Source organism: Perca flavescens, chromosome 11, assembly GCF_004354835.1.
Source record: "Perca flavescens isolate YP-PL-M2 chromosome 11, PFLA_1.0, whole genome shotgun sequence".
Classification (NCBI taxonomy): Eukaryota; Metazoa; Chordata; class Actinopteri; order Perciformes; family Percidae; genus Perca; species Perca flavescens.
Genome location: NC_041341.1, coordinates 33350068 through 33374725, shown reverse-complemented (window position 1 = coordinate 33374725; position 24658 = coordinate 33350068). Strand labels below are relative to the sequence as shown.

The 24658-nt window shown below is 42.6% G+C and overlaps 1 protein-coding gene across 1 annotated transcript; it reads left to right on the top strand.

Annotated features, from left to right (window-relative positions):
• The first annotated feature begins 392 nt into the window (after positions 1–392).
• pgap1 (post-GPI attachment to proteins inositol deacylase 1) lies at positions 393–18433 on the top strand. The gene is made up of 26 exons (XM_028591174.1): positions 393–651; positions 2516–2669; positions 5516–5691; positions 6076–6247; positions 6636–6796; positions 7086–7138; positions 7226–7292; positions 7534–7639; positions 7885–7943; positions 8200–8283; positions 8894–8943; positions 9120–9171; positions 9245–9322; positions 10461–10536; positions 10622–10695; positions 11425–11476; positions 11552–11618; positions 11841–11946; positions 12614–12652; positions 12800–12984; positions 13174–13404; positions 13544–13679; positions 13819–13869; positions 14317–14528; positions 16084–16188; positions 16301–18433. Exons 1-26 carry the CDS (start codon positions 520–522, stop codon positions 16437–16439), a joined length of 2817 nt encoding a protein of 938 aa, XP_028446975.1. The 5' UTR covers positions 393–519; the 3' UTR covers positions 16440–18433.
• The last annotated feature ends 6225 nt before the right edge of the window (positions 18434–24658 follow it).

The window sequence follows — 24658 nt, the reverse complement described above, 5'->3', positions numbered from 1 at the left end:
ACATGTTTTGTGTTTAGTTATTTTTTTTAGACGTGATGATTGCAAAGACCCTTGGCTACCAGACAACTGTCTGCACAATGATTTCAAAATTGGTGTTTGAATTATTCAAATTAAAATGTATTTCTTAATTAATAATTGGATAAAGGCAAAGGTGTACTAAAACCCTAATGCAGATTGCGTTAAAACAATTAAATAATACAATACAATCCTAAAAATGCAATGAAAATGAAAAACAAAACAATCAGCTTGATTTAGCTATTCCTGACATAATATATAACTGTCACACGCTGTCTGCTCTCCCATTGGTCTATTTCCTCAAGTTCTCTCCTCCCATTGGCCGAATAACCTGCCAATCACTTTCACTCTGTATAGTATGTGGTTCCTGTTGTGACTGAGGTTCAGCCGGTGTGTTTGACAGCCTGTGCGGTGTCTTAACACGGCGAGGAGTTTACAGAATGAGAATTAAAACATGGAGATTAAACACCTGTAATATCTGAAATCCCGAGTCAGAACTGAGCCATGAAACTCGCCACTGTGGCCTTTTACGGGTTTGCTCTGGGGCTTCTGGCGGTTGGCCTGCGAGAGTTGCTGACTGGCTTCGAGGAGAACCGATGCAGTATGACCTATATGTTTGAATACCCAGAGTACCGGGTGAGTAGCCAGGCTAATTATTTCATTTAACACCTCATACAGTACGTCCTCCAGAAATTGGCTAGAAGCGCCCCCCGCCCCCCCACATTTATTGCGTGGCTTCTGGCACAGGCTAATATACAGTACCTTCGTTCATGTTAACAACGTGAACCGAATGGTGTTTCCACATGAACAGGAAACAAATTATCCTTTTCGGGAATCATTTTAGGCTATTTCCTGAATCCTGCTAACGTTATCCGGCAAGAGCAAGCAACGTAACGTCAAGTGTTGGGGCTTTGTTACCTCTCAACTGAGCTCATGTATTTCCCCAGTGGTTTCAAGAAAACACACACCTGTCGGGTTAGAGATGTGTGTGCTTGTTAATGATTCGGATTAGCCATGTTATAAAACCATAAATCAACTGCTGAACAAGCCGTGGATCCTCTCCACGGACCAGCGTTGTAACATGGACACGCAGGATCGACAGTTGAAGGCAGCTAATGTTAGTATAATTCAGTGTAGTACGGGGGTCGCCTTCCTAAATGCTCACTAATGTGTTCATCTGTCCAGAAGTGGAGCACAGCTGGTGCCAATGCTCTGTATTGGGCATCCACCAATAACTTTACACAGGAGGGTATGCTTCGTTTTGTTATAAGGAAGGAAGAATAAAAAGAGCACCATGTATCTAAATAATCTTTTGCTTGGTTTATGTGGTTAATGGACATGGACTATTGAATCAGGGCTATCTTAACTAGCACCTGGGATGGATACATACAGGGCAAAATATGAGAAAGGAAATAAGTACTCAGTAAATATTTCATAACAAGTAAGTCTGAGGTGAAAACCAAAGATTTGATAGTGCTGACACATTTGTGTGACAAATCATGATCAGAGTTATTTTGGTTGTTGAAATACTGTGAGTGCATGCTTTAATATGTCCATCCAATGGTGTAGTCTACGTGATACGAAGGTATATGCAGTATACCCACTAAGAAAGCTCCAGGATTTCCATATACCCACTTAAAAATGCCCAATGACACGCAACCACATACTTTGAATTGTTATTTTGATGTATTTTGAATTGTCATCTGTGTTTTTCTTCTTCACATAGGCTAAATAAAGGGATTTCCATCGCAAATTGGGGCATAAAAGTGTGTCAGAATGCAGGAAATTAAGTCGTTGATGCTCAAAACTTCCCCGGGGGAGGACACCCTGACCCCCCCACTATGAAATAGTGGGCCCATACATTATAGGCCCATACATATACAGTACACAATACCCACTAAAATACATTAGACTACACCACTGTGTCCATCATACCTTTACTACCCTAAACTGATGTCTTCAAACTGCTTGTTTAGTTCAACCAACAGTCCAAAACCTCAAAATACTCAATTTACTTAACAGATAAAAGCAGTAAGTACTCACATTTGAGAAGCTTGAAATAGCATTTAGCTTGGGCAGTTTTGCTTTAAAAAAAAAAAACTCGACTACTTAACCAATATTGCCCAGCCCCAGATGTACTCTAACACTTGTACAGTACATGTATCAAAGTGCCACTGTAACAAGGGTCTGGACCTCTCTTTTACACATTTAGGGTCAACTATACAAGAAATCCACAGTAACATCTCTCGTAACTTCTCACATGAAACCAGATTAAGTGCAGGTATTGGGAATAATGCAAGGGTAACCAGCAAGGCAGGCAGGTGTTGTCTGCCAGCTGTAGAGTAGATGTACACTGCTGTAGTCTCTTTTAAAGTGAGACTGTTCTGTGATGTGTTTACAAGTGTGACAAAAAAGGTCAATGAACTGTCTGAGATTGATGTGACTGTGGGTCTTCACCTCCTAATCCGTGTCTGTGTGTGTGTGCATGTTGTGTTTCCAGCGCGTGGCTCTTCCTCGGCGTGTGGCCAGACTGTACCCAGCCTACGGCCTCTACCTGTATGGAGAGGGTCTGTACGCCCAGGAGACCCGGTCGCTCAAACTAACCGGGGCCCCCGTGCTCTTCCTGCCCGGAAATGCAGGCAGCTACAAACAAGGTAAGTGCATAACATGGATGGAGGGTTGAGCAAAGGGAGAAAACAGGGCAGAGGGAAAGTTTTTGGCTTTGGACAGCCAAGGCATTCAGAGTCTTTATTAAGTGATTGTACTGAGGTTGTTTGAGGACATGAGCGTGGCTTAATGCTTTTTCTCTCTTCCCAACTGGCAAGCAGACTGGATTGTCCATCACAATTTTGCACACAAGCTTTCAGTTTACTAAGACCGTGGATGTTAGAGCTTTACAATAGAAGAAATCAAGGTTCTACAGTTAGTTTTTGTGTATGTGGTGCTGGAATTCACATGTAAACATTAGAAAATGTATTAATATTGAAAAACTTTCTTTTGCAACCATTTTCCAAAAGTTTGTTGGGTGTTTGTTCTGTATTTTTTGTTGTTGTGATTAGGGTATGTACCCAGAGCCATACACTTTTAATTGTACTTGTAGATCTATATTTAAGGTTGGGGCTGCTGATATTACTATTAAAGCCACAGCCACTCTGTTGCACTGGGTAACATCGGTATTGTAGCCTGACATATCTTATTCCTCTGTGCCACAGAGCTCCATAAATGACCAACAACTATTAAAAACACATCAATGAGTCACACGGTTGCTCTGGGTGACCTATTCCTCCATGGCGATGGACACACACCCTGTACTTTATTTAGACTTAATCCCCCATATATCGTCTTGCTGCTGTAAATACTCATTAACGCACCACATTTGTGTAAATCCACAGCTGAAAATAGTCCCCAAGAAGCGCACTGTTAACTCCTGTTAAGGTAACGTTTGTTTCTAAAAACTGCAGGGCCCAGCTGTTTCAGAAAAAAACATAGTCTTTAAAAAAATAGAAAGTATATATTTGTGATCCATTTTTAAAGATAGATAGTCCTCAGTAGGAACACATGTGCTTGGGTCTGAGTGCCACAGGGTAGGAAAGTTGGACTCTAAGACGGACTAACGCATCGTTGGTTTTGGTCTTTTCATGAGTTTTGTTGACAATAAGATAGGGCTGGGCATCGTTCAAAATCTTTCGTTCCAGTGACAATTTTGATACCTCAGTTTCGATGCTGGTTCCTTAACGATACTTTGTTTGATACCATATGTTTTAAAATCATTTTCAACTAAAATACATTAAACACAAAACTTTTGTTTTCCACCTTAATTGTGGATCAAAATTATCATAATTAAAATGTGTGTCTGTGCATGTGCGCGTGTGCTCCGCTCTCAATATGCAGAGAGGGCTGATAAGGTTGCACTTACGCGCTTAGACGCTTTTGGCACTGAAAGATAAATCATTTTTCGATACTCATAGGATCGGATTTTTTTTCGACGTTCGGTGCCCAGCCCTACAATAAGAAAATGATATACTAATACTAAGGATGGGGGGGAAAGTCGACACAGCATAGTATTGGTACTAGAATAATAATAAAAAAAAATATGAAGTGAGATGAACAAACATAAAAAAGGTAATAAATTGCAATGTATATTGCAGAATATTGCAATGTTTAAAAAATGCAATAATGTGTCATGACATAGGTATCGTGATGATATGGTATCGTGGGGCCTCTGGGGATTCCCACCCCTAGCCAATACATTGTATCATATATGTAGTGGCAGTCTGACCACAAAAAAATGCCATTAGAGGGAATCTGACACCATTTCCAACGCTTGCTGGTGCAAATAATGGGGTCCGCCATTGTCTAAAGGTTATTCCTTTACTTTATAAATGCATTCATAAACACCTACAAAAAAACTGACTGTGCAAGATTAACAACAAGCAGACGAGCTCTAGAAACATCACTCACACACAGCTGAGGTTGAAAAACTGTGTGGCTTCCCAGATCCTAATTCCTCCATCCCCTTCTCACCTGTGATTCCTTTTCTAACCTCTGATTAGCACACATACACACACAGGTGCGCAGGTGATGTAACACACGCACACTATACACCTAACAAATGCACACAGCACATGTCTAAATTGGCTACAACAATATATTATTTTTCCATTTATATTGGAGTTTGAAATATTCTTGTCTTTGGGAATCAAACCTGGAACCTTCTGGGGACATGATCTTTGACCTAACTCGGTTACACTCTCAATGACACACACATCCTTTGGGAGATTCTGTTCCTGCTATCAGTGCGGAGGAGGAGAACACCCTCACTTTTACTCATGTGAATACAAAGCCATTTTGCTGTTCCACTCCGGTGTTTGTGAAGATGGTCCGTGCTCTCTGGTGTCTTACATTTAGCCTCTTCAAGCCCATGTATTTTTACAGTAACCGCAGCTGTTATTTGAATAGCTTCCTAACTTCACAAGTTACAACAGCTTGATGTGGGGCCTGCCTTGCTGTTCACCACCTCCCCTGCATTATTCCCAATACATGCACTTAATCTGGTGCTGCTGGGTATGTTCCACAGCTCTTCTGTACAGAAAAATGCTTCAGACTGTACATTTAACGAGCCCTTTTTAGCCGTAAGAGAGAGTTTTCTTTTTTTAGGTCACGCATATCTGCCCCGAAGATATGAAGAAGCTTGAGACGTGATGACTCTAATCAATAATTCAAAATATATATATATATATATATATATATATATATATATATATATATATATATATATATATATATATATATATATAAATTATTTGCACATAAGAGCTGTGCATAAATAGCTATTGCAGCACGTCAGCTGAGCACATGGTGGCGATCACTGTAGGATGAAGCATTGACCCCACGTCTGTACGATTCTTACCTAACGTGACGTGCTTTATGCTGTCTGTAGAAAACACCCGGACTAATCCCGCTGCTTAACACCGTCCAATGTCTTCTTCTCTTGATGAAGCTCGCTCCCTGGGCTCTGTGGCCCTGAGGAAGGCTGAGAACATGGAGGGAGGTCTCCACTTCAACGTGTTCACCGTGGACTTCAACGAGGAGCTGGTGGCCCTTTACGGCGGCAGTTTGCTCAGGCAGACGCACTTCCTCCATGAGAGTATTAAGGCTATCCTGAGGCTGTACAAGGTCAGGCCTCAGATATCATCTACTGTCAGACAGGGTTACTAACTCTAGATGAAGGATATTGCTGGTTGAATAATATTTCAGTGTGGGGGGGGTGACATATGAAACACATATCACATTTAATCACCCTGTACATTTCCACTTTAAGGCATGCAATTAATCCCTCGCACATGTCACGTTAGTAAATTCAACAGTAGAATTGACAAAAAATCCAAAAGAAGCCAATGTTATGAAAAAGCACAGGTAACAGTAAATACAGTGTCCATAACCCCCCTGCCTTTTATTTTTTCTAACACAACCTTCTGGTAAATGTATAACCCTAACACTAGCCCAAGAAGTGGGTTTGAGTTTTCAACAGGCAGTTTTTTCCTTTTCTCCGGCCGCCAGCACCTGAAGACCCCCCCTCAGAGTGTGGTGCTCGTTGGTCACTCCATGGGAGGAGTGGTGGCCCGGGCGCTGTTCACTTTGCCCCGCTTCAACGCCAATCTGGTCAGCCTGATCATTACGCAGGCCTCCCCCCACCTGGCTCCAGTGCTGGCCCTGGACCCGTACCTGCTGGGTAAGGACCAACTCCCATGCTGCTCCCGGTTGCTACAGCGAGACTTTGTGCTCTGAGATGGGTCTACATCATACAAGTGTCCTCATTCTAAGCTAACCCAGACACGACAACTGATGATTTTGTATCATCTACTGTATTGTTCAGCTGGTGTGATAACCTGCATACATATAACATCTGATCTAATACTTTTCACCTGCCATCAAAAAACAGTCATTCCATCACAGGTTTTCAGACAGTACCCCCTTAGGAAACCTAAATTCAAGACTCCCGTGCAGGCTGTCTTATTCCTAAATGTGACAGTGACTTATTTGTATTTCCAACTATAGCGAGAACTTTTCAGGGTGGTTGCTATAATGTCATATATTGTCTTTGTCCCTGCTCTATGTAGATTTTTACTCCGCCGTGAGACAGAAGTGGGTGAACCATGCCAAAAAGCTCAGGAATGTCACAGTTCTGTCTGTTGGGGGTGGTTACCGTGACTACCAGGTCCGCTCGGGCCTGACATCCCTACCTTGTCCCCCAGCAGACCCCAATAAGTTGTCATTGGTGGTAAGTATTGTTTGTGAGCTCGTAAATTGGCACTTGACCTGGTCGTCGTAGGCCTCTTCCACTGCCGGAAGTTTTCCAGGAATCCTGGAAACGTTTTTAAGAACTGAGGAACTTTACCTAAATTGCCTTTGAAGGGAATAGGTCGAACTATTGTTTCTTCTCCAGAGCAACATTTGTTTTTGGGATTTTTTTTCTTGGAACTACTTAATGCATAAGGGCTCTGTGGATTGGGTTTGATCCTGCACTGCTCTTCATTCATTTTCTTTCAATGTCTTCTTGTTTTGCCAAGGCAACTGCCGTTCCCAGGACCTGGGTGTCCACTGACCATCTGTCCATCGTTTGGTAAAATACTTGGCATTATGTTTTGGCAGAATTCTATTTAAATGGTATGCAGAGTGTTAGTATTCAGTGTTTGTCTTTGTGTTCCAGGTGCAAAGAGCTTGTTCTTGCTACTGTCAGGGCATTCTTCGACCTCATCGACCCTGAAACCAGACAGGTCAGAACAACAAATGTTCATACACATGCGTTAAAATAAATGAAAAATGTTATGTGAAGAAATATGGAGGGATGTTGTCATAGCAGAAACACGTTGTACCACTAGAGACTTGTGGGACTTGCGTAACCCCCCCCCCCTCAAATAATAAATATAAAATCAAAGCCCATGAAGTATTACATAACTGATATGCTTTGCAAACACATGCCATCTGTTTCCAAGCTAACCAATGTGTTGTTATTAGTTCACAGTAAACCCAGAGAAGAAAATGACTGTACTAAACCATCACTTCATCAGACACCCTGTCAGGATGCTGGGAGAAAGTCAAGACACCTCCATCTCCATCTCAGGTGAGAGAGGAACTTTGTTAGTCTCCTATTTTGAGCACATTCCTGGCAATGTGCTTTTTATTTAGAGCCATATCTCTACATGTTTCCTTTATTTTTTTTTTTTTTTTTTAATTACATTTTTCTTTTTATTATTTGGACTTTTCATTAACTGCATAAAGCAAAGTGAACGACTAGTTTTAAGTTTTGATTGAATGACACTATTAAAGAATCCCTCGTGTCTATGTCACGTTGTTTCCCTTTTCCAGATTTTCCTGAAGCATGGATCGAAGTTAACACACTGCGTCTGGCTTACAGCACACCAAAGGTGTGTGTGTGTGTATGTATATGTGTGTATGTATATGTGTGTATGTATATATGTGTATGTGTGTATATATATATATATATATATATATATATATATATATATATATATATATATATATATATATATATATATATATATATATATATATATATATATATATATATATATATATATATATATATATATAAACCAAGTCCCTGATATAGACAGAAAAAAGTATATACCAATTGTCTTCAATGTTGCTGTCTGTCTACAGGAAGGACAGGTCAAATACTTTCTCTTTGCATTGTCGAGTCGCAGGAAAGCCTACAGCCATTTCTACTGCCGGAGCAACAACATGGTGAGCTTTCAGCACTGTTTTCAGTCCAGCTGATGTTGTCATCCCTTTTAAAGATAGACAACGCGTCTCCACTTCCTCTCACTGTACAAAATGGAAGCCAAACTGCCCCACATTCGGCCGCTGCCATCTTGTAATTTTGGAGCCAGAGTCTGCACAGTAGTGATCGGGCCCATACAACCGCCCGACCAACCGTCAGTCACAGCTGTCAAGACGTTTCACCCTGTTTTTAAAGCATCGAATAACCAAACTTGTCCGCTAACATGGAGGGGCCAGGTTTTATGACCTACACCACAGCCAGCCACCAGGGGGCTATCCAGATGTTTTGGCTTCACTTATGCATCAACCCCGGGTTTGAGCTACATCCTTTGCAATGCTCCATGTCGTCAGCACGTTGTTAGACTTCTGAATCGCCACCCACATACTTGATTTGTTCAGTGATCCATAGAGATGCATATATGTGAATGAGTGAAGTAAAATGAACCGGCAGTTCAGTCTGATTAACAGGCTACCATTTTGCTGTTTAGGATTTAAGTGCAAAACATCAAGCATAAACCAGATATGTACTATTCTCAAAGTTCAGTTCTGATTCACATGTATGGTTGTCCAACAGGAGATGACTAGCTGGGTGTACGGCTGCATGCACAAGAACGCTCCTTCATGGTAAGAATATAATAGTATATATCTCATTTCCCTGCCACCCATTTCCTCAATCAACATCTTAGTTGTTCTGCTATTTATCACAGATAAATCGTGATGTCTTTTGTGGTTATAAAAACAGTAGATGAATATAATTTGTTGTTATTTTACTCTTCATTTGTGCTCTTTGGATTTTCCAGTGTGCGTGCAGTGGATCTGTCCATGGGAACTGAGCTCCTGCAACCATACAAGGTAGTTCTCCTCTGAAGAGACACCGTCCAGTCCAGAGTGTTGGTTGCTCATCACTGTCTGTTGTCCTCCTTAGGTCCTGATTCTGAGTCTCAGTGACTTGTCTTCAGTTACTCATCTGGTTGTTTCAGCCTCCAACCTCAATGGCAAACAGGTACGTTGAAAATGAGAACTCGCTACTCCCTGACGATAAGATTCTTCTCTCTCTGTTCTGTCTTGGTTTACCTTGGGAAGACACAGTAACAAGACACAAAAGTCCATGCTATGGCTCTGTGAGGCTGTACCTTGGCACAGCTGTGCTTTGAGCTAAATGCTAATAACTGCATGCTAACATTCACACAATGATAATGTTAACATGCTTCTTTAACTATCGTATTGAAGCCCTTTCAATAGACCTTTTTCACGGCAGACATGTTGACATGTCATAGTAGGAAAAACACAGGTGTATTCAAAACCATTAATGATGGCTGCATTCCACTTAGGAGAGGTCCTGGTATTGTGCATGCTGACTCACTGAAATAGCTTACTGGGACACTTGATGGAATTGAGCCATTGTTAAGGTTATTAATTTCAGCTGTGCTTTTCCTACTATGACAAGTCAAAATGTCTGCTGTGAAAAAGGTCCATTAGAAAAGTACATCTGAGGAGGATGATGGGAATGCCATTAGTTGTTGGTGTGTTTGGTCATAAACTAATGTTATGACCTGTTTTGACCTGATGATGAGGCTAAAAGAAAAGTCAGGGGATCACCAAAGTCCATAGCATACATCATCTGGAAACCATGAATGTCTGTGTTTGTGGAATATAAAAGCCTGAGACCGATATATTAAAGTCGAAATGATACTTTCTGCATCCCTGAATACGCCAGGGTCCGCGTGATGTACATTTTGTCATGTACATGGGTATGACATACAGTAGTTGCGTCCCGTAGTAATGCTAGAGTATACGTGTCCTTTGATAACCGCTAGCTATTTGGGACAAAGGCTATTGCCAGGAACAAAAGCATTCCTTACGAAAGTTCCATCGCTGATGCTTGAAATGCTTGACTTTGCTACAATGTCACATCTCAGGTGTCTCTGTCTTCATCTGTTCTTAAATGTGCTGTAGCGAGCGGCGGAGAGCGAGCTGTACCCAGCATGCCATTTGGTGGTGTAACCGTTAATAGGGGTCCCCTCTCAATACACTACACAGTGTGTACATGACGCAAACCAAAGAACCGACAGAAACTCCTTTTGATTTTAGTTAGATGTTGATTTAAACAAATGAAATAGCAACGTTTGTCTCGTCCACAGTTCACGGTGGAGTGCGAGTGGCAGAGACAAGAATCTCAGACCGTGTCTGTCCCGGCGCCACATGTTCTGTCCTTCGGTGAGTAGTTACTGTTTATACAGATTCTCTAAAAATTAGGAAAGAATAAAACGCATTCCTTTTTCAGTAACTGTCGGTTTTCCAGGTTTGACTGTCAGCGATGTTTCGGTCAACTCCTCTGGACTTCTTCACACCATCAAGCTGCAAGACTTTGACCAGGTAGCTTTCTTTATTTCATTAGGGCCCTGACACACCAACCCGACAGCCGACCGTCTGGAGGAAAGCCAGTCGGACTGATCCGTCTCCCAGAGTTGGTCAAAAAAGTGCCTCGGAACACACCGAAACGGCACCAACTTGAGCGTACGTTCTGCGCGTGCGCGAGACATAATACCTCTCCATAACAGCAGGCGGCGCTAATCTGGATTGTCGCCCAAAAATGAAAACCGGCAGATGATTGGACAAACGCGTCACGTGGGTCTGGCTGCTCCCGGATTTTACAACCGAGCATAACGGCAGCTCGTTGTACTAAAATAGTTCACCAAAACGTGTTTCTGAAAACATTTTAAGCGAGAAATAGTCCGTGCAGTTGCTGAATCGGTCTTCATTTCAGATCGACAAAGGTCAGTTTGAAAGATTTTCATCCGATTTTGAGAGGCTGTTAACTGTAACATAAGTGCACTGATTCGCTAGTCAAGGGCTAGCATTCCACCAATCAGATTGGTCATTGAGTCCGACTGACCGCCTTCCAACACAGCAAGTCAGGTCGGCCAAAATGAAGGCCGACGGACGACGGCACGGAACACACCGAACGGAGTCGAGTCACCGACCTTGCCAGACTGTCTGACAGACGATTATCAGCTTGGTTTGTCAGGGCCCTTAGGGGCCTGCTGGACTCAGTATCTCTGTCCCTACTGTGTCACTACATGTTGAACACCTCTGTGTCTCTAGGTATACCAGGCTTTCCGAATTAACGTCGCAAGCCAGTGCAAAGTACATAAAGGTAAGTTTGTCTTGTGATACAAAGGCAAGCACATGTTAAACATGTAATAATCTTGTGCTGTATGTCTGTCTGCAGATAGACTGCCCAACGTGTACAGAATAAATGTACCGTGGTTTCGAGAGGACTCTTTAACCACAGCCAGGTCAGTTATGGCCGTGTCTGTCTCTGATTACTTCATTGATCCCACAAGGGGAAATTACGTTTCTGTTGTTATTTATTATAAACATTACACACAGACCTGAAAAACACACACAAGCCCAGGCCCTCTCCATGAGTGCATGGAGAACATGTTTGTTCTTGTTCTGGCAGATGTTACATATCATGTTCACTGTTTCTGTCATGACTTGTGTGATGTGTCTGCCAGTGTGCCATCAGTGACCGAGATCTCAGGGATGCTCCACACAAGTCGTCCAGACAACACCTCAGGTGTCCTCCTTCAGCTCCACACTGCCCCCAACTGCCAATATAAGGTACTACTCCTCAGCCTTACCCCTATTTTCCACCGGGCGCGTCTGCGCTGCGCTCCGGAGGCGCTGCGGACCCCACGAGTGATCGCAGCCGTTCAAGTCGATGCTTGATGTTCCACCAGCCGCGGCACGGTGCGTCCCAGAAGCGTGTGTGAAGCGGCTCTGCGCTCCGCTAAAGATACGCACCAGGTCTATTTTCACGCGAGCCATGGGCCGTTCGGACGGTCAGCGAGACTATCCAGTCAATTTACCATAAGACCCCCCCAAATATCATATACTGTATATCTCCTCTACATAACCATGCACGGCGAGAGATTCATCTTGGAGGTGGAAAAACATCACAGATCTTTTTTTTTTATATTTAACGACAACACCAGAAAAGAGAAGGCATGTAGGAGTGCATGGAGTGGAAGGTAGATACTAGCTTAATAAACACTTGATTGTTCTATAAAGTATTTGTAATCTGTGAGTCGGGCGAGCAAGACGCTCTGCTTCCAGGACCCTCCCGGTGTGGTATGGCGCGTTGCAGAGGAAGGTACAAAACCGGAACGCAGCACAGACGTGCCCAGTGGCCAATCGGGGTTAGCCATTCTGCACGACAAACATGGTTGTTATCATCAATAACATGACGTGGAAATACATAGTGTTTACCTTGTGATTTTAATCTCAGGTGTCAGTAAGGACTTCATTACCCAGGGTGCTGGGACAGGTACAGCTTTCTTGTCTTTTTCTTTTCTCTTTGTTTTTTGTTTAAATGAAAACAGTCTTATATGTATTATGTATGCTCTTTATGAACAAACGGTGATCCAAGCGGGAGAAAGTCCCCAGGTCTGATCTGGTCTCTCCTATCTGACAGATACTGAGGTTCTGTGGGCCCCTGGTGCCGGTGTACACCGCTGTAACCCTCCTCCTGGCCTGTGGGGGGCAGCTGTCCTCCATCCTGGAGTCGAGGCGAGCGGCAGACATGAGCCAGGTGGTGGGCAAAGGCCTGCAGCCTCATAAAGTCAATCTGCCCGTTTATATTCTGCACATATTACTTAGGTAGGCTGTTGCATTTAAGCATGAACTTTCATTCTTGACTTTGGAAAGAGTAGTTTGACAAAATAATAATCATCGTTTATTAACTTTTCTTTGGATGTTGTTTTGGAGTTTGGAGATTTTATGAAAATCCCTGAATATTCTCAAACCCCACATTATTTATTTTCTCTTCCCGTTCCGCCCTCCCCTCAGCTGTAGCTGGTTTCAAGAGATCTGGTCAATTCTTTACCTCCCCCCTATGGATGCCCTCCCCCCGACCACCCCCGATGCAACATTTCATGAGGGTGTGGTACCAGTGGAAGAATGGCCCCTCCTCCTGTCCCCTCTGCTTTACATCTTGGGGGCAGCCGTGGCATACTGGGGCAGCGCACTGCTCCGTCTCATTATGCGACTGATCTCCCTAATATTAGCTCCCCTACACAGGTATGGTTGGACATTTAAACAACCAGGTATGTGATTTCTGAAATTGTAACTGGATGGTCTTTAGGCACTCTGAACCCCCACATCCATTTTTAACTGTCTCATCAAATATTTAACTGTAGTAACCTCCTTTTCTATGCAGACCGTCTGTCTCCAGAGACTGTGGCACTGTGTCACAGCGGGGCCAGCTCCTCATCACTCTCTGTCTGATTGTGGTGGGTGGGCTGTCCTGTGGGCCGTTGGCAATCGTTGCTGCCTTTCTGCTCCACCTTTACAGGGTGAGTCTTGGGGCCATGGTGATACAGATGAAGCCCTTTCCCAGTCATTTTACAGAGTAAACCAGCTTAGATACAGTATTGGCTCTGTTTATCCCTAACTCCGCACACATGTGTCTTTGTTTGCAATTTGCATGTTCAGGTACTGAGGCTACAGATGACCGAACGTTCCTTGAGTCACATGTTGAATCTGGTAAGATTTCCCAGGTTGAACTGCGTTGCTCCAATCCCACCGCCAGCACCAACTTGCCAGTTTGATGGTATTATGTAGGGCTGTAACATGAATCACATTTTTATTGTGATTATGATTTTGGCTCCTAGCGATCACAAAAACAGTAACAAAGTAATGTGTAATATGTGTTCTGAATGAAAAAGATAAGTTCAAACGGGAAAAGTATAAGGGGAATTTCACAGTTCAAGGTGTTATTTTAACTTATCAAAAGTCAATGAGTAATCCTGTTGAATAATCGGGATTTCAATATTGACCAAAATAATTGTGACTGTTTTTTTACTCCATAATCGAGAAGCACTAGTATAGTGGTTCCTAGTGATGTAAATGCAGAGCCAGGGTTTAGAATTGATTCCAATTTGATTCTTGTCAAATTCCACCTGGAAATAAAGTTTTCCACCATCTCCCCAGGCACCCCGGAAGCGCAAAGAAGTTGAGAACGGCACAGTGGATGCTGAATCCCTGTGCAAGTCTAAAGAATGTAATGGCGCCCCCCTGCTGTCCGAGTGTGCTCTGCAGGAGGTGAGGGACGACCTACAGCTCCACCTCTGCCTATCGGCGCTCTTCACACTACCCGTCATGCTCCTCACACCTTCGCTCATCCACTGGATCCGCAACCTGAGGTACAGTATTGAAATGTAGTATGAGTATGTGCGAGACGGAGCACTTGCACAGCTGAGGTGTCTTTGAGCAAGACCCCCCCCAAGGCTGTGTTTATTAGAAAGTGTGCCCCATATTTAAGAGTGGTAATTAGTGCTATGCATCTGTTTAGAAAAATGCAAATTTCTGCATGTACAAAAACAGAACGGCCACAGCAATCTCCAGTTAAGTACCTGATTTGTCACGACCAATTACACGAGTCCATTGCAATTGTCCGGTTAGACCAGACCACCTGAGGTCCTTCCATTCCTCCAGGCTGCAGCTCTAGTCTCAAACAGGTGAGAGAGCTGGGATTCACTGATTCCACACACTGAAGAGGCCAAGAGAGCTTGCTAATGTTTGGTTCTTGTGCTACAAGTATTAGTTTGAGGTCTTAATGTTTTTTTTAGTTTTTTTTTTTACTTCATCAAGCAGTGATACAATAACTATAAATTAGTTTTGTGTTATCTTTGACAAAAGGATAAGGACAGTTTACATTTTGTTAAACTAGCTGTGCCGTTGGATAAATAGCACAGCAGCCTTTTGCATCTACAGGTGACAATTCTCCGTAAATTCATGTTCAATAACATCTTCCACACTTCTGTGACTTGTCCAGCTACGTATTAGTAGAGCTGGGCGATATGGAGAAAATCAAATATCCCGATATTTTTTACCAAATACCTCGATAATGTGGCGATATTGTAGGGTTGACAATTGGTGCTCTCACAAAATATGCACACAATGAGATTTTTGATGAATAATCATAAGTTATGTTGATATAATAACTATGTGGGTAAAGGCAAATAATGGAACAGCTAGAACAGTCTGGTGTGTTCATAAAATTACACCACTCTACTGTAATGCAGCCTTTAAAAGTTTATCGGTGTTTTAAGCCCCCAACGTCTCCTTCCAGGCAGCGCTGCCTGGACGGCACTAGGATTAGGCAATGGTTATAGTGAGGGTCTTGAGCTGCCTTGAAGGAGACGTTGGGGGCTTAAAACACCATTGAGCCCTTTAAAAACAGGAAAAGACAACACTTGTGTCATATCAGGATATTACGATATCCAAAATTTAAGACGATATCTAGCCTCATGTATCAATACCGATATATTGACCAGCCCTACATATTAGTTATGTCAAACAAAACATATTATAGCCTTCTGACATTTCCCCACTTTTCCAGATACAAATTAGCACATGTTATGCAAGCGGCTCCATTAATACATCCCTAAACTTTTTATGAACACTACCAGCTCAAGGTGTGCTGTCTAACTTTCCTAGCAAGTGGCATAGCCCTCTTCTCAATTATAGCAATCATTTTGAAGTTTACTTATGGTCATTTGCACAAAATAGCAGGATGATATGGCTGAAATCAGTATCATCATATTAGTATGATTATTTTTTTTCAGTATCGTTTTATTACAATATGGCAAATGTATGCTAAAATACGCAAAGTAATAGCTGATGTGTGATCCGATGGTGAGGAGGTGTACATGGTGAATGGGACGAGAAACGGGTGTACGTTGTGATCCTCTGCAGGTATTCCACCCAGTTGGATCCTGACCCCTGTTGGCCACACGCTGTGCCTCTAATCATTGTGTACATGCTGCTTATTAACTGCAACACTTTAAAACTCAGCAACAGGTAAGAGTGCATGGTTACCAGCCCACAGACACATGCCCTACCAGATTGATGGTCCTGTCAGAGTTGAGGGGAATTCTGCTGCAGTATCCACCTTTTTCTTCATCTCTTTCAGTAAACTCCTGCCTCTGACATCCTGCCTCCCTCTCCCCTTGTCCATCGCCATGGTGACCTTCTCACCACTCCACCTCTACAGAGTCACCTACTTCCTGTTGGCGGCACTCGTCCCTCTGGCCTTGTGTTGCGTGCTCTGACGGTATCTGTCTGGTTTCAGTCCACGTCTCTACCATAACAAGCCTTTCTCTAAATTACAGCCGGACTCACTGAAGCTGCCTGAGACTGTTCCAGGAAGACCTAGTCTATCTAGCTGCCATGGAGCAGAGCCATAGACATACATAGCTTGGGGAACTGTTTGCTCAATGTTAGCGCTAAGAGCTCCATGGCAATTACACTATGTTTTAAGATGAGGGGATGTAATGGCCTTGGAACATTTGGTGCAAATATGGCTCCAATGGACTGACCTGAAACCAAGTTTGCCTTACTCTGTATATCTATAGCTCTGCCTTCAAGGAGCAACAACTCCACAACCAGTGAAGCTACTGATACTAGAGATTTTCAACAGGGTGTTACTCTTACAATGTGTGTTCTTTTACTTCTTTTGTTGTTTCTAGTGTCTACAGTGGCATTGTTCACTGCGGTCACTACTCTGTAAACTCCTTCACTGCCTGCTGCTTAGCGATGACTTCTAGCTGTGTTATATTTACCTATTGACTGTCGTAGCACTGCCACAAAACCAGTGTCACACATTCGTTCCAGAAGAAAAATCCAAAGTAATGTTGTTTACATTCTCTCATTATCACCTTTTGCTACACAAAGGTTTGCACTGTTAAAGGCTGTAGTGCATGAACAGGTTCTAATCCCTCTCGTATTTTTTTCGAAGAAGAGAATTATGATCTACTCCATGCTCTCTAAAATACAGTGGTGTAGCCAAACAATGTTTTGAAGGTGTGGCCAGGCTGCGAGCTGCATTCATTTTAGGGTGGCACATAAATCTGTATCTTGATAAGTCTTTTTTTTTTTTTTTTTTTGTGCCGGGCGCTTGGCCTTCGGGTCACTCCCTCTATCATTCACTCACTTACTGTAGGCAACAGTGACTGTTACATTTGCAGCAGGCCAGGGGCTAATCTAAAATAAGCACATAATAGTCTTTTGGACAGAAATAACAGTGATTTATTTTCCTACTTGAAAGAAATCCGCCAAGAACTCAAAGGGAAAAGTGACTAGGAATATCAGAAGGATCTTAAATGCATTGTTGGCATTGTGCATGTGCAAAAGACTTTTCTCCACTAAACTAATCTAAACTAGTCCAAATCAACACTCCATGTTTACTTGTTCTCCTGATAAATTCAGGATAATGTGCATTTTCACAGCACTGCTTCCATCAGTACAATTCCAGTTTCTCTTAAACAGAAATACTTTTCTCACTTATGAATTTGGATTGTTCCTACTTGTATGTTCTGTGTGAAACTCCTGGCAATGAAACCTAAAACTTCCTGCACAGATGTTTCAAATTAAAAGCTTCCCAGTGGGTCAGTGGGAGATCATCATGGATGTATTAGAAGACCTGGATGCAGCGTTTGAGGCGGAGTCCCGTTCATTCCTATGAGAGTTGTGTGACAAGAGTTGTGTGACAAAAAAAATTCTAAACCTCCGGGTTTACTACTGTGATATGAGACTCTAGACCGTTAATATGATAATATCTTTTTTACAGTCTGACCCAGTGAATATGCCCAGAAGTGTTTGTCCGGCGGGCCCCACCCGCCCGCGAGTTCCTGCTCGGCCCATAGACTTTTCATTATGGTGACATCACATGTTTGAAATCGCTTTTCTCGGCTAGAGAAAATGTTTTTCAAATATTAAAAAGTCCATGGATTTAAAAATTCAGAATAGAAAGGGTCATAACCGAGCTTGTTTGCAGTTGGAGGAGTCCTGGCAGCAGTTTTACGGGCATCTCTTTTACAATGGTGACCTATGTGGAAAACGCTTTCTGGGTCGCAGAGGGATTTGTCTGTGCAATACCACCAATGGCTGCTGGACCAAATCGGCAGAAAGGCTGAGTGTTTGTGGTGGGGGGGCTGGAGATAATTCTCCCCTCTTTTCCTAGTAGGCTTTAAATGTGAAATATCAGTGCAGGAAGTGTTTAGTTTCACAGAGTGTAGGTGGCTCTTAAAGGTCCTATGAGATGCTGCTTTTTGGATGTTTTTATATAGACCTTAGTGGTCCCCTAATACTGTAACTGAAGTTTCTTTTATATAGACCTTAGTGGTCCCCTAATACTGTATCTGAAGTCTCTTTTTTAGACCTTAGTTTAATACTGTATCTGAACCTTTTATATAGACCTTACTGGTCCCCTAATACTGTATCTGAAGTCTCTTTTATATAGACCTTAGTGGTCCCCTGATACTGTATCTGAATCTTTTATATAGACCTGTACTGTATCTGAAGTCTCTTTTATATAGGCCTTAGTGGTCCCCTGATACTGTATCTGAAGTCTCTTTTATATAGGCCTTAGTGGTCCCCTAATACTGTATCTGAAGTCTCTTTCCCAACATTCAGCCTTGGTGCAGAATTACAGCCACTAGAGCCAGTCCCACAATGAGCTTTCCTTAGGATGTGCCATTTCTGTGTCTGTAGCTTCAAATGCTATTCAGGAGGAGAGAGGGGGGGCAAGTTGGAGGGTGGGGGTGTGGCCTTGACCAACTGCCACTTTGCTCGTTTGAAAGCCATGATGTCTCTCTCTCATGGATGGGCCAAATTCTCTGGGTGGGCAAAGCAGAGAAAGGGGAGGTAACCTTTCCCCTTATGACGTCATAAGGAGGAGATTCCAGATTAGCCCATCCGAGCTTTCATTTTCTCAGGCAGAGCAGGATGCAAAATTACGAATCCCACTATGGCCACACCAAGACCCGCCCTACAAAGCAGCTTGATTGGTTGGGGTTAGGCATTTGACCTCGAGTGGTTAAGGTTAGGGTTAGGGGATTGGTCAGGGGATAGGACCTGTACATGTAAGCATGGACGCCTGGCCAATAGTAGTGTGTGAATACTATTGAAGGGCGGGTCTTGGCGTGGCCATAGTAGGGGAAAAAAATATCGCGAGTAAGATACCCAGGGCTCGGTTTACACCTATCACCATTTCTAGCCACTGGGGGACCATAGGCAGGCTGGGGGAACGCGTATTAATGTTAAAAAACCTCAAAGTGAAATGTTCATACCATGGGACCTTTTTTAAATTGAGAAAACAGCATAGCAGAAGCAAATTGTATTAGTGAATGGAAACCGTATTACTGTACAGTATTTTCTTTCAAAGAAACCTGGTAGTACTGATGGAATGAATGCTGTTGAAATGTACATTATGCTGAACCGTCCGTGTGAGTGCAGCCACAAAGTGTCCCCGGTGGTGCTGTGGCGCTACAGCAATGGTTCAGCCACAAGCAGTGCTTAGCTCTCCTGTAAATCTGATCTCCCTGCCAGCTGTCAGACAGCTGTCAAATAAACATGAGCACCCCTGCAAAGGGCCGAGCTAACAGAAACATTTTAAGCCACGCTGACTCTCAAAGACAAAGTAACTACAATAGTAGTAGTAGTAGTACTAACAGCAGCTCCCTACTCATTCAGTCTACTGCCACTAAGAGTAGTGACCGGTCACCAGTGGTGGAATGTAACTAAGTACATTTACTCATTGTCTATTTCTACTCCTCTATATTTCAGATAGAAATATGTTTTACTCCACTACCTTCATATGTTACAGCTTTAGTTACTTTACAAATTCAGATTGTTGCACACCGAATACATGTAGTTTATAAAATATGTTTTATTATAAATGAAACTACCCAACAATATAAACAAGTCCAGCTGAAATAGTTAGCTGATGAAACAGTTGGTCGACAGAACAGTTTGGATCGTTTCCAGTTTCTAAAATGTGAGGCTGTTTCTGCATTGAGTACTTTTACTTTTAATACTTAGTACATTTTCCCTTTGATACTTCCATACTTTTACTTAAGTAACATTTGCAATGCAGGAATACAGTGTGGTATTAGTGCTTTGACTTAAGTAAAGGGTCTGAATCCTTCTTCCAGCCCTGCCCTGTCACACAGCAACCAGCAGCCGGTATCAGCTGTAGCTTATAGCCTGCGAGCTAATTCTCCCTGGGGTTGGCTGGAGTCGTGTCTGAACCGGCTCTGTCGTGTCCTTTCAGGCACCCTGGGGTGAGGTCTGAGAGGCAAACTAAGCTCCACTATTACAGCAGGGACGCTTTCTGTTGAGGCGTTGTGGAGGTTTTTCTTTACGCTGCTGCGTCACGGCTTAAAAGCTGTTAGCAGCTGGCAACCCCCCTGGTGGCTGGGGGGAGTCTTTTATTAGATGTGTAGGCGTCCTGGTGAGGCATGTGTGCATTACATGAACAGATCTATATTGTGTTTTGCGATTTATTGTTTACAGCATTGAATTACAGTGGATGCAATGAAGGCGATCGACAGGAAAATATTATTCAATGCCAAATTTAAAAACTCACATCTGCACTTAATTCTGCAATCAATTCTGAATTGATCACAAAAATAAAACCATACATTTAACGTCATGGTAGTGTGTGGTAAAGTGCCTGTGGCAGCAGTTGCAGAGTCTATGAGTGGGTTTACATGCACACTAGGTCAGGTTTTTTGAGCTTTGAGGGTTACAAAATCTGAGTAAACGTTTAGAAAGTTGGATTTGTGGGGCAGCCTCTGGCTCACCCAGTGGGAGCGTTTGCCCCGTGTTGGCTGGGTCCTGCAGCGGCGCAGGTTTGGGTCCGACCTGTGGCCCTTTGCTGCGTGTCGTCCCCCATCTCTCTCCTCCTTTCATGTCTATCCACTGTCGCTACTTAATGAAGGGAAAAGCCCCCAAAAAATAATCTTTTAAAAAAACAAAATTGGATTTGTTTTTACATGAACATCATAGTATTTTCCTGTTGATCAATATGAAAAATAAATCACAGTTACCTCCGCTGTGCATCAGCATTTTAAAACGATGACACGTGAAAAAGTTCAAAGGGAGGTGAATTCTCCATTGGCACGGCCGTCAAAAGCCAACTTCAGTTCTGTGCCAAATTGGCAGGAATGCACAGGTTGACTGGTTAAATGGGATTACGCCAAAAGTTAATGAGGTGTTTGTGAGATAAATATGCTAAACGGACAAATTAGCATCTGGGGATGGGGGACAAGTCATAAATATTCATTGAGTTTTTTATTTATTTTTTTATGTTATGGACACAGTCACATGCTAAAACTACAGACCGAGAGAGTCCCTGAGGTTCCTAATGACTGTAATCCTAACGAGCTCGTTGGGATTTTGATACAGTGCAGCAGAAGGTGTACAGTATGTGGTTCTTGGGAAGCTTCGGGCTAGCTAAGTTTAAAAAGCCGATGACTTGCCTTTCGTAATGCTTTGGATTCTTGTTCAGTGGAGGATAATGGGATCAGTATTGCAGCTGATCCAGTTTGGAGCTTCAAACGACGACAAGCTTTTAACCCGAAACCACTGAGATTGTCTACGCTTTGCACTGCTGCGGTATCGGGGGTTAATAAGAGAAGTGTCTCGTATTCTTTGGTTACTGTTTATTAAGGCAGCGATAACTATCCCTATGGCAGGCGTACAGGTGACTACTTACGACCAAGGATACCATCAGCTTTTTTTCTTTTTTCTTTTTAAATAACTTTTCATCTAAAACAGATCCAGAACTACTGTGTGTCCTTTTACAAGTCTTGAAGTTACAACAAAAATCTTTTTTGAGTGTTCTTTTTACTTAATATGTAACAACTATTCCAGATTATAACCTTTTAAGAGCAATTTAGAGGCTGGAGTTGTTCTCGATTTTTCGTATGTCAACAACATGTGTTATTTTGTTTCAATACTAGGTTCCCAAGCCTGTTGCTTCCTTCTGATGATGTACATAAATGTTTTAAAAACTACTCCCTTCAATTTTTTTTTTTTTTAAGAGGCTCAGTAATTTCCTAACAGTTGTAGTTTTTATCAAACGTAACCGATGGAAATAGTGCATTTGTTGGGGACTATTTTCAGCTGTGGATTAATACACATTTGGTGTGTGTGTGTGTGTCTCTGTGTGTGTGTGTGGATGTATGTGTGTGTGTGTGTGTGTGTGTGTGTGTGTGTGTGTGTGTGTGTGTGTGTGTGTGTGTGTGGATGTATGTGTGTGTGTGTGTGGATGTGGGTGGGTGGGGTGATGAAGGAACATATATGCCAGTACTACAGTGTGGCTCATTAATGGTTTAGTAATGTGTTTGTAACAGTTGTTGGGACAATAATGGAGCCCTATGGCACAGAGAAAGAAGATCTATATCAGGCATTGGACGGACACACACACACACACACACACACACACACACACACACACACACACACACACACACACACACACACACACACACACACACACACACACACACACAGTTCTTGTTAGTAGGACCCCTTCGTTGTTGGTTTGGGTCTTCTCATGTGATTTGTTGACAGAAAGACAACTCTAGATTATCACCAGACTTCTCTTTTAACAAAAAGTGTTCTAAGAAGAGGATGTGATATTTGATATTTTGAAGCTCCACGCCATCATTCTGATTGCTGGGATCATCTGGTCCCTGCGTGGTGTTGTGTATTTGAACGTGGCGTGTTGTTATGGCATCTAGGCCTAACATTTGGTTGCTTTTTGACTTTTTGAGTTTTGTTAGCCAATCATTTTTTTTAAAGGTACAATATGTAACATTTCTGCTTCAGAAGGTCTAAAAATGACCATACCTATGTTATATATTTGTATGAGTTGTGTTCTTACACTATCCCAAATGTTTCCACCAAATGTCAAACCCAGAGAAATCTGTTATTTTATTTTCAGACAAGGCACGTTTCCTTTAGTCGCCCGTCAGTGGCATTATATAACCTTTCACCCTCCAGTTACTCTAACTTCCGTCAGAACACTGGCACCAAGATGATACGTTCAGGAGTAATTGTAAATCATACAATGTCACAGAAAAAAAATACTTGTAACCGTAATACTGCTTTTTTTTGCCATACAGCATCATTTTGTGATTAATTACATCCCACTTTTTATCACAGTAATACAACAGAGACCTTATCTATTTTGAAAGTTCAATATCGATACCGGCTTGACGTTACTACAATGTGCTAACGTTGATGCTAAAGCTTTGTGGGTAACATTATGAGGTTACAACATCGTTCAACGCGCTAATAAAGTTATTTTTATATGACTGTTCGACCACAGCTAACAGGACTGAGCTAACCCACGAATAACTTCACTAGTAACGTTAACGTTAGCTGTATAGATAGACGATTAATCTAATGCTAATTTAGCCAGCTATCACACCCCGGTCTGTATGCCTCACTCCCCCGGCGCAGAGAGACTCAGTCGGGATGACAGCTGACAACAGCCCCGGGACATAAAGCTAGCTAGTAACCGTTAGCCCCAAGTCAGCTATCAGCCAGCTACTTTCATCACAGCATCCCCCGGCCAGAACTTATCTCCAGTGCCTGGTGCTTACGACGCTAACGTCAGTTTAATTAAACGTCGGGAAACAGACCATATCAGACCGAATTTCTCCCCCCTTTGCGTTTAGCTGTCTTTACGGTTAGCTAAATTAACCCGACAAAAGGTGGGTTAAGCACCAAAACGAAAAGTTAAGATTACTGAAGAGTGAAGGGGAGATAATTCTGGGCGGCTGGGAGATGTTTTGCTGCTGCACAGCATCGAACGTCCTGGCTCGCTATTGCGGAGATTTCCCCGACAATCCCCCACCCACACCGTCTCTCAGCCTCGTTTAGTAGCTAGCTAGTGTTACAACAAACCCCGTCCGCCCCGGTGTTGAAACCATCCAAAAGGTGACATTGATATGTGAAATATTTTGTGTTTTAGCTGCTGGCTACTGTTAGCTTGCTGACTCACTAGCTAACTGGTCATCTACAAATAAAAATCCAATCAAGAAAAACGTAATTATGTTGGGGAAACTGCAGCTATTTTATTACAATAACATGAATAAACGTTACTAAACGTAACGTGAATAAACTTGAATGGGTAAACTCGTCCGTGAACTGATGCATTCTAACCGGCAGCAAAGGTGTTTAACACTAAAAACTCCCATAATTCCACACAACTTCCCAACGTCATCAAAAGTCCAGTTTTACCGTCCATTGTTTTGGTTGAGAGACCCCTAGCGGCAGAAAGTTACATATTGTACGTTTAAGACGATTCACTGTTGCGCTTACTCTGACACCCCTTAGCTGTGACGACGTTTTCTGAATCGGTGTGATTCAGAAAACCTTCCAACTTAGAATTACTTCAAAAATATATGAAACACAACTAATAATGGTCATATAAGGGTCACATGCCGGCTGATGGGAGACCGGTCTCCCACAGCTG

Coding starts and splice junctions, on each gene's coding strand:
- pgap1 (XM_028591174.1), top strand. CDS start 520: ATGAAACTCGCCACTGTGGCCTTTTACGGGTTTGCTCTGGGGCTTCTG. Junction 5,692..6,075: donor CTATCCTGAGGCTGTACAAG/GTCAGGCCTCAG, acceptor TCCGGCCGCCAG/CACCTGAAGACCCCCCCTCA. Junction 10,537..10,621: donor GCCACATGTTCTGTCCTTCG/GTGAGTAGTTAC, acceptor TCGGTTTTCCAG/GTTTGACTGTCAGCGATGTT.